Source organism: Poecilia mexicana, unplaced genomic scaffold, assembly GCF_051168715.1.
Source record: "Poecilia mexicana isolate PSO_F unplaced genomic scaffold, ASM5116871v1 scaffold_17, whole genome shotgun sequence".
Taxonomy (NCBI): domain Eukaryota; kingdom Metazoa; phylum Chordata; class Actinopteri; order Cyprinodontiformes; family Poeciliidae; genus Poecilia; species Poecilia mexicana.
In genome coordinates, this window is record NW_028263386.1 from 18,350,465 (window position 1) to 18,368,885 (window position 18,421).

General features: G+C 39.6%; 1 protein-coding gene across 1 annotated transcript; it reads right to left on the minus strand.

The window, feature by feature from the left end:
* Positions 1-367: 367 nt before the first annotated feature.
* onecut3b (one cut homeobox 3b) lies at positions 368-14,487 on the minus strand. The gene is made up of 2 exons (XM_014995868.2): positions 13,407-14,487; positions 368-1,327 (listed from the first exon to the last, which is right to left on the minus strand). Exons 1-2 carry the CDS (start codon positions 14,485-14,487, stop codon positions 960-962), a joined length of 1,449 nt encoding a protein of 482 aa, XP_014851354.1. The 3' UTR covers positions 368-959.
* Positions 14,488-18,421: the final 3,934 nt, after the last annotated feature.

Consider the following 18,421-nt stretch of genomic DNA (forward strand, 5'->3'; position numbering starts at 1 on the left):
GGTGTTTTTCATCATTTGAAAACTTCATATTATGGCCAAGTTGAAGTTTATATATATATATATATATATATATATATATATATATATATATATATATATATATATATATATTATGTCACTGTCAATTGTTAAAAGCTAATACAGCACAATATTGGAGAGCCTATATTTGACAGTAGCAACAATTAAAATTGTTTTAAATGTGTTTGTTTGACTTTAAATGTCACTGTGCGATCTAGTTTGCTGTAGTTACATCCACTTACTGAATAGTAAATTTACTGAGAATTTCAATTGCACTAAAATATACCTAAAGTCACAATAACCCTAAGTGCGTCTGAATGTAAGTGTACTTGAAGTGAGCTCGGAACAAAGATGTTTCGTCAAAATAGATACTATTTGTAGATTCATAATACTTAATTATTTAAATGCATCATTAATATATTAGATTTACTTTTCACTTGGAATCAGTGGGAACTGGTGATGTATCAGCAGTGTCTCATTTCACAATGAGATTTGTTGACCACTACCTACATTGGGTGGAAAAGGGATGGGAAGAGGGGGAGGGACAACCTTTGGAAATGTGATTCAGCCAAAGTCTTCCATGATGGAGGATGTATTCCCCTCCCATTGTACGACTTAAACGCAAAACTACACTTTTGTGCAGATACATTTTCTTTGGTTTTGATGTAGAAACTTATTTAAAGCTACATATTCTTTGGTTGGAGGGCACTAGTTTTAAAATGCAAGTTAGAATGATAAAAAAAAAAAAAAAATTAAGTTAAACACATAGAACTGAAAGTATCTGATTCATCTGCTCCAGTGCAGAAGAGCAAATGAGATCAGATAAGAGTGCTGCACACTCAGCTACTGTGCAGTATAGCCGTTTTTAAACACCGTTTGGCTTATAAAAAGAAGAAGAAGAAGAAGAAAAAAATTCAGTTCAACCATGCGTCCTGCAGCCGTCAGGCTTTGGAGAACGTATTTGCAGACGAGGTGCCCGGTTGGATCGGGGACGCGCTGTTGATGGCGCCGCCGCTGCTGTTTCCGTGGGGGGGGTGAACGTGGCCGTGGCCATGCGCGCCATGACAGTGCTCCTCTGCGTCCCAGCGCTCCGGACAGCGGCGACGTGAGTTCATGAAGAAGTTGGAGACGGTGGAGAGCTCCAGGCCCAGCTGCTGAGAGATGGTGAGCTGCATCTCCTTGGAGGGGCGGCGGTTCTCTCTGAAGATGGCCACAAGGGTGCGACGCTGCAGGTCTGTGAAGACCAGCCGCTGCTTCTTTGGCACCTGGCTGCGCTCCCGTCCCCGGTCCTCTTCCTTGCGCTTACATGCTGTTTATAGAAAGAGAAGGACGGCATAAAAAAGGGAAATAAAGAAAAAGACATTGCTAAATACAGTGATAGGTTTGCAGCGGAGCACAGAAAATAAGTCAAATCAAAAAGCGTAAAAGTACTGATGACGTACTTTTGCAGAACTGAACAATTTGGAGAAATGAAAAAGTCTACACTTTATAACACAGCCCATATTTTCTCGCTTAGAGCGCGTGTCAAAACTCAAGACCCGCGGGCCAAATCTGGCACGCTCTGAGCTCTTATGTGGCCTCTATATCATACTCAATAATCAAGATAATCAGATTCCAGCTCCGTGTAGAAGTGACATGTTTTATTACCATTTAATGTACCTAAATTAATCAGTTCAAAAATCTATTCAAGCACGTTTAGTTGTTGATTTGAAAATTGTATGCGTGACGCAACGAAACCAAAAATAATTGAAAAGGTTCTGGCGGTTCTGAGTGGCAGCTTTTAGTGCAAGTAAAGCCAAAGTGTGCTGTCATTCAGTGTCACATGGCTTATCACAATTATTTAAAAATTTTGATATTGGAACGGAAATGATCAATTGCATTTGGTGAGTAAATATACATTATACATAATTTATTCAAGTACATTGAGTTACAGAAACAATAATTGAACTCATTAAATTAATGATATTACTTAAGTGTCATTAGATAACCTTGAGTTGGTCAAACTCAAATACTCTGTATTTGATTGATGGATAATGTTTAATTTACACAGCCACAGAAAAAGAAATACATTGAATTGATTCAAATTATTTCAATTGCATAAACATATATGTATTGGATGGAAGCTTTGTGGTCCTTTTCCTGAAGGTTACCACATAGTTTCCTGGAACTTTTACAGAATTTGCTGATTATTTCCTCATAGTGGTTATTTTCTAATCACCTACAAGTTACAGAAAATACCTGATACGTTTTTAGGAAAGTATGCCACTATACGCCACCTTATAATCCATTCCTAAAAGTACTGATTAAGTTCTGGAAGCAATAATTACTAAGTTCTATAATCATTCAATTAAAGTACATAGTATGTTCTGAAATGTGGCCTCTCAGTTTTGGGAAAGTATGAGCTGGAAAGTTTGGTATGTGGTTTGTGTGCATTGACACGCAAAATGAAATATAAATTACATAAATCAAAATTGTTGAACTCCTGTACAGTGACTGCAAACTGAAAAAGATTGTTATAACATGTTTCTCCAAATCAAACTAAGTTAAATCTCACTCAAATCAGTGATATTGATGCATTACAATAATGTTTGTCACGCACTGATTTTACACCTTCCAGGATACATTTCATTTTTGTCAAAATGCAACGTTAGCCTTTAAAAATAAATGGCTATATGCATTTAATTTACTCACTTATATTCAAAAATATTCATCATATGTTGCATGTATTTATGATACCAGGTCTAATTCAGCAATATTGTCCTTGAATGGAAACAGAATTGTATTTCCTCAGCTGTGGAATAAGATTCAGTTTAATAACATTCTTCAAATTTTCCTTCTTTATTTTCAAGGGTTCTCTTCAAACTTCTCTAAAAAACGATTGTTTGATTTAGTCTCGCATTGGCTGTGAAATAAAAATGTTGGCTGCAAAATAAAATTCTAAATATTTCATGGGTTAGATTAGCGTTAATATCGATGTTGACTTAAGACCTTCAAAGTAAAAGTCACATTATTTTTAAAATTGGACTTTTTCCTGATTCCACTAATTGAACAAAAACAGTAATGAAAGACAGTCTGGGTAAAAGTCTAGCTATACACTGATTACATAATTCCAATGTTTCTAATGTCCTCATTTATGTTAAGCAGAGCATTAGAGGGAATTAAGTTCTACCTTCAAAGTAAAGTTCACAAATGGCCCATCAACAGACAGCCTGACTCTGTCATGGGTTGGTTTTTTTTTGTTGTTGTTTTTATTTTTTTATTTTTTTTAGAAGGTCCATTGAAAATATTGATCAGTATGTTGGATATGTTGGATCACTATGCATTAACTTTCTCTTCAGTGCTTTGCTACGTATTTAGATGAAAGTCACCATCAAAATTTCTTCAGAAATGTTTTCTAGTTGTCAACATCATTATTCATGCGTGAACAATTCTTTAACACAACAACAAATTCCCCATTGTTTGTCTGCCAGATGTTGCAATAAATTAGCAACGTGAATTTTGGCCAGTCCCGGGAAACATAGGAAGTTATTGAAGAAAACAGAGAATACCACACTACAGACTTCTGTTTGTTCTTATGATTGTGAGTGACAGTTCAGTTCATGAGAAAATTTGAGTATTACGTACTTAACACTGAATAAAAGTACCTTCAATGCAGAAATGCTATTGTATGATCGTGCTAAACACAATTTGCAAAAGACTGGAAAGTTTAGTCATTCTGCGGACAGTTGCACCATCCACAAGGAGGGTAAGTGACAAAATGTATTTGTTAAAGAAACTGGTTTGTCACCGTATCCGGGCATAGTGATATAAAGTTCAGTGGAAGAAAAAAGTATGATTGAAATTGTTCACATTAAAGAATTTGGGGGAAGCTTCACAAGACACAGATTGTAGTTGGAGTCAGAGCTACAACTTTTGTATTTCTTATGCTGAGTCACTTTTCAGCTACCGACACTATTTGAAGCGTCTAATTCAGTCTAGATGAGGATAAGGACACGACTGTTTCTTGTTTTCATGAAGCAAGAGAAATCCACAGAATCCATGTTAGTTGGGGGGAAGTTTCCACTCAGTGAAGATTTGGATTGCTTTCCTGTGGGCACTGTTTTGTGTTTTATCACATCCAAAGTCAGTGCAGCCATCTATCAGGAGATAAAAAAAAACAAACATTAAATGCATAATAATTAGGTGGTAAATTATAAAATATACCAATTTCTTGTTTTGAGTAACAACGTAGCTTTTAGGTTGAGAAACATTTGCAGCAAATGTAATTTGCGCCACCAAAAATAAAGCAAACCTTCTCTTTCAGGAGAGAGGGTTATGGATTTGTCTGGAGTGTTTTGACCGCGTGTCTGCGTGACTGTGCGCGTGTGCGTCTTGCTGAAACCGGAGGAGCGTGATGTGAAATGCTGACAAAGAGAAGCGGAGAGCCGCGCTGCCTGGATGCACCGTCAGTAGAGCAGGGCTCGGCTCTGGCTGTGGAGACTGGAGGGAGTCTGTTCTGTTCTGCTGCCCTAAAAAGCTGCAATGATCGATTTTCCGCGGTTTTCTCCTGACCACGTGGTCCAGTAATCAGGGCTCCCTTCCCCACCCGATCGATCCGCATCGATCCGCGAGAGCGAGGTGCATGAAAGTGTGTTGGTGAGTGTGGGTCTGCGTGTGAGTGTGTGTGTGTGTGTGTGTGTGTGTAGGGGGGGTGAGGAGAGTGCGCGTGCGTGGGCGCGCTTTTGTGACAGACAGATGAGAAGAAATTGTTTATCTGTGGAGGAACAAAGGAGGTGAGGCGGGAAAAGAGTGGCAGCCATCCAGTCTGGGAACCCTCAAACGAGCCACTGGTTATTAAAATTATAATAATATAAATATATATATGTATAGCTATATATATGAAAGGTTCGCAGGAGATAAAGTTAAGACTGAGAGGATCAGGAAGGATCCCAGGTTTGGATGCCTGTGTGCACATGAGGAAAAGAGCAAACGAGGAGAGGATTAAAGGGGAAAGAAGTGAGGTTGGCTGCAGTGTGGAGGTGGTGTATGCAAATGATTGATGACTTTAAAGCCGGTTAAGACAATGGCAGAAAACAGATTTGACTGTGAGACCGAGATCAATGTGAATGTGCACATGCATACCTCACCTGTGTGTGCGTGTGTTTGTGTGTGTGTGTGTGTGTGTGTGTGTGCGTGTGTGTGTGTGTGTGTGTGTGTGTGTGTGTGTGTGTGTGTGTGTGTGTGTGTTGTTCCTGCTGTGTTACCGCAAGCGAAGCATAATTACAGAAATATTTCCCCTCAGCAGGAAGCAGCTACAGTAGCCCTGCATGTTCCTCCATATGCTAGAGCCTCCGACTTGACTGGTTTCCTCTGGTTGTTTTTCCTCGATTGTTTTAATTTGCCCCCAGATTGATAGCCCCCCATATTGATTGATCCTCACTTCAGAACCATTTCATGGAACATTTATTCAATTGGTTCAGGCCCGGCCGCGCCAGAATCTCCTCCAGGCTTTCCCTAAGTGCTGTCTCAACCCAAACTCAATACTCTCTAATGTAATGACTGAATTCTAGTGCTAATATAGTGATAATTTAATATGTATTGCCTGTTTGCGAAGAAATTGTGCTACAGGCCATTTTACAACGCCAACACCACTCTAGCTTTCCTCCGTCAGCCACTGAGAGCCGCTCGGAGGCCTGTGGTGGGAGCAACCACTGCAGCCGTGTTCATAACTAAGCTAAACTCGGGAATTAGCGCGAGATTGGGGGCTAGTCAGAGCATATTTCAGATAATCAATAGGTTCCATTTCAAATGAGACTCCTTCAGCCTCTGAGCAAGCAGCGTATGGGATCACAGGGAGGGCCAGGGGGGGGCAGCTCATTACGCCGACCTCTCTTGAGACAGAACCAAACGGTTATAGGCTATCTTTAGCTGCCTTGTTACCAAATCAGCTACTTTGAAGAGACAAGAGGCAGTCTCATACGGCTCTCGCTCATCTTCCCTCCTTCATAACGTCCAAGAGTCAACAATGCCAAAGATTTCAGGAAACAGCCACTTCAGTCTGGCCATGGGCTCCTGCTGATCCACTCATCACTCAGCGTGCACCTAAGCAGCGACACTTTATGGCTCGGTGTTATTGGCTTGTGGTGTTTTTTTTTTTTCTTTCGTTCAGCTGCATCACCCAAGCATGGAAAACTGTGTCTAAACAATGTGGAATTGTGGGTAGGAAGTGGAAGGCGAGAAGACGTCAACAAAGACACATTTACTGATTTCTGACTGTGATTGAAGAGTTATATTTGGTTTGGTCAAATGGGCTAATCAGACCTGGACATCTTTGTTTATGCTAAGTTTGAGTGGAGCCATATGGACTAAAAAAAAAAAATCAAAATTTCAACATGGTTTTCTAGACCAAAGAAAGAAGAGAACTGAAGTTATATTTGACCACAACAGTGATTTAATTGATAATGGGTAAGCCGCTTGGCCACCCCCTCACCCCCGTACCCCCGCGACCAAGTCAGTCTTAAATCGCATGGTACATCATTTCAACATAAATTAGATTAAGACAAGCTTCAGTGAGTTACAACATTTTAGTGTAACTATCTAAGTTTTGGCTTTTGATTTTGGTGTGCCACATTCAAGATTGTAAGTGACAGCCATCTGGTAAACTTTATGAAAACGTTAGAGACGATGCTGCCTCCACTAACATGGATTAGGGAATATGAGTAGATCTTAATGTAGTTAGTTAGTTAGTTAGTTAGTTAGTTAGTTAGTTAGTTAGTTAGTTAGTTAGTTAGTTAGTTAGTTAGTTGTAATTCATTAAAAAAATTATACTTTTAAGATAATTTCTTATTGCAGGTTATGAGACATTTATCTAGCTCAAGTCTTAATGTAAATGTGTGTGCTGTGTCTTTTAAATAGAAAGTGGCTGTTAAATAAGAAGAAACATTTTGTTGACAAAAAAAGTACTTTCTGTCTTTAATCGTACTCTGTTTCGGGCGTAACCTGCTTGAAGGTATGCTAAAGGGGCATGTTCAGTTGTCAAAAATGTGACTGGTTTGATTTTCAGTGTCATAAAATGTCTGAATCTTGACCAAAAAAAAGCAACAAATCCACATGTTAAGGTGACACTATACTGGTGTGAAGTTGTTATTTACATCGATTTTACTCATTTGAAATGATTAAATGAGTGATAAACTTTGCTCAAATAACTTAATTCCCCCCTGTGAATATTGTAGTTAAATAATAGATTACACAGAGGAGAGAAACGTGATGGTATTTGTTTTGTTTTCCAGAAAGTAAAAAAATAAAAAAAGATTATATGAACAATTCGAATCACTATAGGAATGTGTGAAGACACTTTTCCACTTTGACTTTTTTTTTCATTAAAAAGTGCAGAAATACAGATGGCATCCCAAGATTTCAGGGACAATAAACAGAGATGAAAGCCAATAAGTGGGAAGAGAGCCAAACTTTAAAGGCTTTATTTATCCTCAAAAGCAGCAGCCTGAAGGAACAAACAATAATTATACTTATTGATGTATAACATGTAGCATCAGTTTAATACGTAGAGACAGTGTGTGCTGTAAATGTGTGTGAGTGTTGGTGGACCCGTGTGGGGCAGACGGCGAACTAACCGCACCGTGCTGCTGCTAGTCGACGCCTGGACGGACGGATGAGATCGGGCTTTGTGTGCGGTGAGACGGGCCCTCTCCCGCCCTGGACGGACTACTGCGGGTGAGAAACAGTTTGGTGTCAATCACTCTCTGTCACACCCCTCCCTCAGATATACGATTGATTATATTGATCATGTGCATATGGGCCTGTTCACTGATGGGAGTTAAAACGCCTCAGTGTCTGCTCTCCCCTCTCCCATCACTATGAGCCGTATAACAGCGCACAGCACAACCGCGGAAGCCACGTCGTCCCCCCTCACCCCCCCCCACTCCCATCCCACCCTCCCCCCTCCGTTAAGCACCGATAATTGATTAGAATTGGTTTATCTGTTTAGCTGTCATGTATTTCTCAGTGAAAATCCCACGTTTTCCTGTTTAAACGAGTGATTGGCAGCTTAGCAGCACATCAGTGATTGGGGACTTTCCGTGGAGATTTGCGCGACTTGTTAACGACGACCCATACCGCCACTTTTAAATGTCACGCCTTAAAAATGTCTTAGCATAAATAAATAAATAAATAATAATAAAAGTTAAAAATAGTTATTTTCTAATTAAAAATGAAAGAAAAAATAGCTAAACGTGTCATTTAAACTGGAGTTCACCGTCCAGAAACTTTTGGAAGGAGGTAATTTATACTAATTCTGTAGTAAATTATGACTGACCTTGTTGACAATATAGGCTATAAAGACATGTTGTGTGTTTTTTTTATATTATCCCCTTAAAAGTATCCTGTTATTTCTGCATTTAATATAAATTGAAGCTCGTTTTCTCTTAAAAACGGGAATAATCACTGGACGTGGATATATTTTTATGTCAATTTCAGGCAAGAAACTCCTTATAATCACTAACCCCAGACAAACATGTTCAAAATTTGACTTCTTCATACCAGGCCCTCGTCCTTTCCAAAATTAGCCCAGACAAAAAAAAGGAAAGACTGACTTTTTTTTCCTATACCCTTTTTTTGTCATTTTTATCATCCATAGCAACTTTTTTATCATTATTATTTTTTATCTGCATTTAAATACAAGTCGTCGTGGTTATGTGGACGGATTTTTCACCCACTTTTCATAAAACTATTCCACCTTATTTGGACAAGAGAAATAATCGTCTTCCCCATGGAGGATTATTTGCACTAATTTAGAGAGCAGTTTCCGAAGACCCTATAAAATACCTGGAAATACGCGGTCTGTCCGAGACTCCCTTTAACACTAAAATACCGTGCAAATAAAATACCTAAATCATGATCTGTGATCTATTTTCAAGCATAGCGTATTTTCTCTTTCCATTAATTTTTGACTGAATAAAAATGTTTTTTGTTGTTTTGTTTTTTTTATCGTGGCGATACGTGTCAAGCTGTTTGCGTTCTCGTCTGGAATGCGTCCCTTTTACACAGGAAATTCACGCGTAGTGTGCAACGTCGACGCAGGTTTTTGCTTGAAGAACTTTACGTCTTTAAAGTTGCATTTCAAAGGTGCAGAACACACAAAATGGACCAAGTTGCAGTGAGATGAGAGGGAGCTGTCCGTTCAGCACCACAAAGTGACATATGACAAGACCTTTATTTATAAGTCCAAGTTTGGAAATATTTGAATTTTTTTTTATAATAATAATTATTATTAGATATATTACATTAAATACCCATGAAATTCCCTGGTCGGATAGCTTGAGCAAGGAGAATTAAAATGCATTTCACTCTTGTTTTTTTTTTTTTGTTTGTTTTTTTTGTTTTTTTGTAAATTTTATAACCTGATTTTGGTGACACATACACCAATACATTTACACCCTTAAAATGCCATCATACTTTTCTGACCCTGAATTATGTGATGACACAATAACAATTTTTGTGCTACCTTGGAAGCAGAGAAGTGAGAAATGCCTCTTTAAATATTTTTGTCTTGATAAAATACACTAAAACACAATACTATATTTGTGCAGTTTGTTTGCTCTAAACAATCTAAATGTATTACATCTATATATTACACACGCACTTGAATATACATTGCTTCTTTCTGTTACTGTCAAACTAAAGGATTCTGTTGCACCCACTTTCTTTCAAACAATAAGGGCCGACATATTTCACTCCGGTTTGTCGGACAGTGGATATGCAAATTCTCAGTTACAGAGTAAGATGACCAGAAAGCAGAAGTGAATTGAGGCTGGATGGCGGGTGCAATGCCAGAAGAAAAAAGAGGACGAGAAAAGGACGCAAGGAAAGGAAGGAAGGAAAGAGAGAAAGAATATGAGAGACCCGAGGAGAGCAGAAGAGAGAAAATCAATACCGATTCAGAGTGAGTCAGATAAGCCTGAACAATGTATAGTGCAGACACACTCTATAACCCAGTCACACACACACATGCATGTGCATGTGGAGGAACTCACGCAGACACACAGAGAAGAGCATAAATGTGCTCTAGGCCTCCATAAAGATGCATTACAAACCCCATAAAGCATACCCACCTTTAAAATCAAATGACATCACAACCTTGGATTGTTCAGAGGATTCGCTGACACGAGCAGAAAGCGCTCATTACTAGGTGTCGATAGGTAGCTAGATGCTCTGATGCCCTTTGTCTACTGTAAGATTCTCTTTGGAAAAGGTCCTCTTGTGATTGGGTAAAAAAAGATAGAAAAGAAAAGAAAATCTGAACCCGTGTCTGCAGCTTCATTCAACAGTAGAAGTCTAGACCCTGCTGGCTGGTATCAAGCTTGTACTATTGATATTTCTCAGTATGTTTGGGTTGTAAACAGCGTTTTTTTTTTAAATCACTTACACACCCCACTCTGTGATGTTTGGGAAGTAGGACTGGTGTGTGTGGTCCTCAGCTGTTAACCACAAATTTTACTTTGCTTACCAAGAAGATGCTGTTACAAGTGCTCACACCACCACTCTCCTGCCTCTCTCCCTCTCGCTCTCCCTCTCTTTCTCTTGCTTTCGTCTCCCTTATACTTATCAATTATTAAGGCTGGTATTGATCCTTTCACTAGCCTGCCTCTATCTGACTGTTCACACAAAGCCCAAACCTGCCAGCCCTCTCTCAATCAATGGCATCTCCTGGCTCCTGCGTGAGGCTTCTTCTTCTTCTTCTTCTTCTTCTTCTTCTTCTTCTTCTTCTTCTCCTTCTTCTTCTTTTTCCCATGTCAGTTTTGCTTTTCTCGCTCTTGGACTTAAGACATGTTGACTGAAGTTTTGTACATTCCAATTTTGTTCCATTTGGATTCCTCTGAAAAAAAACACTCGCATCAATATTTCATAGCACAAGTACATTTGATGGGCGATAAAAAAAGAGAGGGCAAAGATGCCTCTGCACATCGTTTGACTTGAAGAATTTATCCTCTTTTTTTGCCCTTCAGGTCAGTTTCCCAAGCCAAATGACCTGCCAGCCTGTTGCTGGGCTAAACAGAGAAAGATTAGTGATATTTTTTGTCATGTGCTGCAGAAAGGGTGAGCACTGGGGAGTGGGAGAGAAGGGGGTTGGGGTAGGGAATGGGCCTTATTGATCTCCTATGTGCAAAGCCAGGCAAACACTGAAAGGACAGAGCAACACTATTAATGACACTCAAACCCTCAGCTACTAATCCTCATCTATCTATCTATCTATCTATCTATCTATCTATCTATCTATCTATCTATCTATCTATCTATCTATCTATCTATCTATCTATCTATCTATCTATCTATCTATCTATCTATCTATCTATCTATCTATCTATCTATCATTATTTCCTGTTGTGTTAGTGTTAAGTTTATAAAGTTTTGTGGGAAAACAGTGTGTGTTGCATATAAATTTTATCTGCCAAAAGGGTTTCTTTAAAAGAAAAAAGGGTCTATTTTCTCTGTTTTGTTGTTGTTGTTGTTGTTGTTGTTGTTGTTGTTTATACTACTAGTCCATGTTACAGATTCCAACCCCGGTTTCAATCAATATTTCATCAGAACAGTCTGCACATACAGCATGAGGTTGCCTAGAAATATAAATCTGGGGACGGTGTCGGCACTGGGATTGGATTCAGATTGTATTCCTCCTATTTGTGTTGTAATAAAAAAAAGTGCAAAGATAGATAGATAGATAGATAGATAGATAGATAGATAGATAGATAGATAGATAGATAGATAGATAGATAGATAGATAGATAGATAGATAGATAGATAGATAGATAGATAGATAGATAGTTATTATTATGATTCACCTCCTGTAACTTGGCTGCAACCCCAAACATTCCTATAGATATTAGTAGAATAACAGGATGGATGATACTAAAATCTTGTCCTAGCATCTGGTTTTTATGTGCCACCCAAAGTTTATCAGTCCCCCCGACCCCCATCTCCTTACCCGTTTGACCTCTCTGTGGATGCGCCCCTGCTCAGCGTTTCCATACACCATTGGTGACTTGAATTCACTCTGTCTGCATCAACTGCAACATGCCTTTCCCTAAATTATATTTTGAAAAATATCTACGTAACTACTTGAATGGTAATCTACCTGGTCTTTTGTTTACTTCCCTACTGTTTGAAAAGCAGGAGAGGACCGTGTGGTTATTACGTCTTTCAGTTGTGTTACGGGTATTGATCGGTGTGCCACATTTAAAAAGGAGAGTGGGAACTGGCGTATTGATCAGGCAACCCGGGGTCACCCCGCTTCTGCCGGCGGAACTTGTTGGCCCCTGTAGCCCCGCCGCCGCTCGGTGGTGAGAAACAGGCGTCGTGGGAGTATATTCACTTCGACGTGATTGTGAATCATCCTGGGATTAGATATTTCGATCAAAAATATAGATTAAATTTTACTTTACAACAGCGTGTCTAAATGTCAGTATCCTCAAAGCTGTTACTGAAGTACTGGGTTCATAAGGAGTCAAAATGCTCTTGTCTGTTTCTACATTAGATGAAGTTATCTTATTTTTGTTCGCCCCTTTGCAAATTCCTTTCTCAAATTAGTCCCTTCCTACTTCAATTTATGCCAGCAAACAAGCCTCTCCATGAGCTTTAAACCATGGCAAAAGTTCACTTTTAGTTGAACTCAAAAAACTGAATGCATTCGAGTCTCGATCGATGTGGAAAGATCTTAAATCTCGCATATAACTCAATATTACTGTAAAGAATTTACTGAAAACTCAACTTTCGTTAACATTTTTACCACCTAACTCTTAATTAGTTAGTGTGATCAAATAATGAGTTCTGATCCAACAAGATGAACTATGATGGGCATTCTGCTGTTAAAATTATTTTTATTCGAGTCGTTCCTACTCATACATTTTTCTTGCAGCAGACTGTGAGTAAGTTGTAGAAGACTGCTGTAAATCCCCGGTTGTCAAAGGTTGTGAAAAACGTCCAAAAACAATAAAAGGACGAAATGGCTAAACACTTTTTGGCAGGAGGGAGTCGGTATGAAGCGTCTTTCGGCAAACCATTACGTATCCTAAAAAAGTTAAGTAGAAAACCACTAAAATAACAAAAGTACCAAATGGAAAAGGGGCGAAACGCCGCGTGGCAAACTTCAAACGCCACAAGACGGGCACAAATCGACCGTAACTACAAAGGCACGAAACGACAAAGGGGCGAAGTGACCAGTGTATTGTTTTCCCCCCAGCTTCAAGCAACGAGCAGTGGAGCTGTCCGTGGTGCTGAGTCGGTTAGGACCCGTGAAACTCTTTTAAACAACCTGCGTGTCTGCCTACTACAATGACGGTGTGATGTCGGAAACTGTTGAATGTGAAAATGTGGATGTGGTGAAATAATTGCCTCACCGGCCAGCCGCAGAGCAGACATCCGCTGAAACTCGGGCTCCTGCAGCCACTTCCACATCCTCCTGAACGTCTCCCGGCCCGACTTGAGCTTACTCCATGGTTTGGGGTTCCGCAGCAGGTCCGACAGGGTGCCCTGCGACCGGCTCAAGATCCGCTGGGCAAAAATAGCCTGCGGGATAGAGTAGCGCTTCAACTCAGCCGTTATCCTTTGAGCCACCTCCTTCGTGTTGATTTCCTCCGCCTGTATGCCCGACCCTGACACTCCCTGACCGGCGACGTGACCGTGCCTCTCCCGATCGGCCATCATCACAGCACCGTTTGCCTGGGAATGAAGGTGGCTGTGCGGGTGGTGGTGCATCCCATTGAGGTTGGAGATCAAGCCGTGGCCGTGTCCACCTAAACTTCTGGCCAGGTGCTCCTGGTCGCTTCGAGACAGCATGGAGGCGTGAGACTCGAACCCTGACACCGGCGACAGCATCTTGGTGTCGGTGGAGAGGTGCGTGCTGGGACCGTAGGCGGAGAGCGACTGCTGGGAGTTGTGCAGAGAACCGAGCCCGCCAGACAAGGGAGACAACGATCCATGGCCCATGCCGGTGACGGACATCTCTTTTGGGTAGTGACTGTACAGGTTGCCCATGGACGTCAGCCCCCGGTGGTCCTCCCGCATCAGCGTGAAACTCCCGCTGACGTTCCCGGCGGACAGTCGTTGGTGGGCGGCAGGGTGGTGGTGCGAGTGCGGGTGGTGAAACTTATCCGCCACGGTGGATATCGGAGGTAGGTGCTGCAGAGGGGTCAGCGTGGTGTATGTGTTACTAAGGCTCATCCCGGTCTCACACATGCTGATGGACGAATGGAGGTGTCCCGACAAGGCGGACGGGTCCGTCCGGTAGTCCCCGCCGGACCCTTCGAGAAGTGAGGCCATGCCTGACACCATGGTCGGTCGCCCTCCCGGAGCGTGCGAGACCAGGTTGCGGGGTGTGGAGCTCGGGGACGGAGACGGCCGAGCGTGCGGAGAGCTCATGAGGTCCCCTGGTTGGGAATGCGACGAGACGCTGTGCAAGTTGTCCATGGTGAGCTCCATGGCTGAAGGAGAGTATGTTCCCTTCTCCCACCCGCCCACCCACACCCCTCTGTCTTTCACTCCGGCTGTTCTCTCACTCGTGTGCTCTCTTACCTTCTTTTCTTAGCCCTCCCGGAGAAATAAAATGATCAATCCATTTGAAGGCAAATCCATTGATTGAAATTCACCGAAAGATCCGGAGCTGCAAAGACACAGGTTCTGTTCTGTACAGAACCGACGGGCTCTGTGTGCGTTCATGTGCTTTGGAGCTCTCTCGGGCTGGATCTCATCTCTGGTCCGACAGCGCTCCCACTAAGAGCGTATCAGAGGAAAGGGTGCGCGTCTCCGCGGATTTATAACGTGGCGCGCGCACGAGCAGAGGCTCTCCTAACAATCCGGAGGAAGCGGCGAAACACAATTAAGTTTTAGAGTCTGCGATATGAGATGTGCCCTTATTTTAAATATTAATATTATTACAAATGATATTTTATTATTATTTTTATTATTATTGTTGTTGCACGCATCACTTTCACCATCAATGCACAGAGCATATTCTGACGCGGACTTCTTGTTTATGATTTGCTTTTATTTTTATTTCATATTTTTATTTTAAACCCAGTCTTTTCTGTTCCTTTTACTGATTACACTTTGTTTTCCCACGGACTGTATGGTTTTGCATTTATGCGCTCAGTGATAAACCTGATCGAAGTATTGACTGACAGAGATTAATGACGGGGCGCTGGCCGGTTAGCGGGGAGGAGAGGGGAGAGGGAGCAGGAGGTCACAAAGTTAGGATCCCCGACGCTTCCGTGCAGACCAATGAGAGCGCGGCCAGCCCCGCTGATTCTGTTTGAGAGAAGGTCACTAAAATTAGGGCAGCATAGTGTATCCAGAAAACAATTAGAGTATCTGTTGATTACTCCGCAGATACTCTTTACATTGAGAGACAATTAGAATAAAACGGCATGTGAAATGAAAACACTCCGCGATAGTGCAGGGTCTGGAGTTTCGGAGTTTCGGCGCATGAAATACCACTACTACTACTAATAATAATAATAATAATAATAATAATAATAATAATAATAATAATAATAATAATAATAATAATAGGAAAATAAATAAATGACTTGCTCTGTAAATTCAGTCAAACAGCACAGATGTCAGTCCAGAGAATGATGTTTTAAAATCCGTCTCATTCTGCGCGGCCGGCATGCAGATTAAGCCCGTTTATTATTTGTGTCGTGTGTGTTTGGTGTCATTTACTGACTCATCTCAAAGGTGGATGAGATTAAAAAATAAATAAATAAAAAACTCAGAGACAATAAACCTCGTTTATTGCGTTTTTTTTTCTAATTGTTTTTAATATTGCACTCACGTGTAATGTGTCCGAACATAATAAATTGCAAATCGAAAAGAACAATCAAGATGTGAAAGAAGAAGGGGGGAAAACGCCCCACAAACAATGAGTTTAAGTCAGAGGATTAAATTAGGATTAGAATTTCAATCTGAATCTTTTAACATAATCTTTAAAAAAAGAAAGAAAGAAAGAAAGAAAGAAAGAAAAAACAACTCTCTAAACCACCCGTTTTTAAAAGAGAAAAAGCTTTTTCAAAGTCATCGTAATTTAAAATTAATTTATTGATTCATTTTAAAAATGAGATATTAATGTGTGCAGCAAACATTGTGTGTTTTTTATTATTATTTGTTACGTATGCCATTAAAAAATGTCTAAATTAATGCATTAATTGAGCTCCGGCCTATTAAGAAATTAGCTAACTCACAAAAATAAAAATTTATTAATAATGATTTTTACCCGTGCTAAACCAAAGCCTCTCATTTTTTAACTTTTAGCGACTCGGATTTTTAAAATTTGTTCACTCCAACAAAAGAAGGTTACTTTTAACCAAAAAATGCCAAGGCTGTCTATGCAAAACATTTGTTTCCGGTTATCAAATGTTTCGCATTTGATAACCGTTCCTTTTACTGATTACACTTTGTTTTCCCACGGACTGTATGGTTTTGCATTTATGCTTCCCTGTTATGCAAAACAGGGAAGCTGTTTCCCCCCCAAAGTTCAGGTATTGATCAGCAGCGTTCGATGTATTGATCCTCGATCAGTCCGCTGTTTCCTAAACACTGAGGCGTTTTGTGTGGGATCGTTTCAGCGGTTAGGCTTTGACCTGTATGGATGCTGGACACCAGGAATATGCTGGAAAAATAAATGTCAGCTGCCCTGTTTTATTATCTGCAGAGCAGAAGGCTGTCAAAGGCTCCGCTCCGTCTTGCTCCCAGAAAAGGTGGCAATAACATTTGTGTAGGCCTTAAATTCTTATTTTTACGTGTTTTAGAACCACTTAGCCCAAATACACCTATTAAAGAAAGAGGGTAAAATATAAGATTTTTCTTTAGCAGAACCTTTTCCCCCCTCTTAGTGTTTTATATGTTTGGTTCGCACTTATAATTATCGCCTTTTTTCTAAAATGCCGGTGTTGTTCAGCTTTAGTCGGTACTACAAAAATATACAGCAGTCCTTTCTTTGTGGTTATATTTTCATTTTTTTTTCCTTTATTGAATTAGAAAACCTCAAAATATCAGAACTGTTGCACTGACTGCAAGTTAAATTATAACGAAATTATGATGTGCACGTAAATACATTTAGACTTGCAGTCAGTATTAAAGTTTTATTTTATATCGTTCTTCCCTTACTATAATGCTTGTAGTTATGTGATAAAGAACATATTTGAGTCTCACTGCAGAAGAAGACAAATGGGTCATAAAAAGAGAATATTTTGCATAGTGCAAAACATGTTCAGGATATTTTCCCTCATGAGTTTGTAGGTGTAAATTTATGCATTCTGAAAAATATGGAAAAACAGCAGAATAGTTTAATTATATATATATATATATATATATATATATATATATATATATATATATATATATATATATATATATATATATATATATATATATATATATATATATATATATATATATATATATATATATATATATATATATAAACATTCATTTGGAGTCACCATTGCAGCATTTAGAAGTATAAAAATTAATCAACTGGAAGTAGTAGAATGATAAGCTTAAAAATACTTTAAGTTACTAAAGGCTATCTGTCTATTCATGTATTTTTCTTTCATTCGTCTGTGTTATGACTGCATGATTTTATTGCTTTTTTGTTTTCCTAAAGCTTGTATTTGATGATGGATGCATTTTGTGTTGTTTGAATTTGCATTTGTGACCCAAAAGAAGAGCCAAATATGTACAGTTTTATACCTATGAATTTTAAATTTAGTAAAATGTCAGCCTAACTAAAGGAAAGTATATGTTTGAAATTACACTGATTTATGAAGTTGTTCATATTTATGATTTATATTTATGTGTGCTAGCACTTACTGTTAAATTGCGTCTGAATTTTAACACAGGCAGCTTGCTGGTTCCAACATTTCTGCACTCAGTCCATAACAGATGAAAAATGTCTAATCTCTGTGCCTTAACTCACAATCCTATAGATTATTCTAGATCATGGTCTGCCTACTTTTGAAAACGTGTTACATTTGCAATAGAAGCTACTATTGGCGTCTGATGTGAAGGAGGAGGCAAGATTTTAGCATCAAAATAAATAATTACGATAATAATATTAGGATGCATTTATGTCTTCTATGTCTTCCGGTGCTGTCTGCTAAGTACAGCATATATTTTTAAAAAGTTATTTCCGCTTATTCACTTCAGCTTTGTACATCTTTTCTTCTCAACACAGATACGCCAAAGGAAATTCCCTGTCTGTGCAACAACCGACTTCAAATTCTAACATTTATTTTTAGTTATTTTTAGAGCGTTTTAATTCACAGTAGGCATGTCATTCCCATTACTCATATGTCTTCATCAATGCAAAATGCAGAGAAGTCTAACTTCCCCAGCATCCATATCCTCCCAGGCT

Coding starts and splice junctions, on each gene's coding strand:
- onecut3b (XM_014995868.2), bottom strand. CDS start 14,487: ATGGAGCTCACCATGGACAACTTGCACAGCGTCTCGTCGCATTCCCAA. Junction 1,328..13,406: donor GTCTGCTCTGCGGCTGGCCG/GTGAGGCAATTA, acceptor TTCTATAAACAG/CATGTAAGCGCAAGGAAGAG.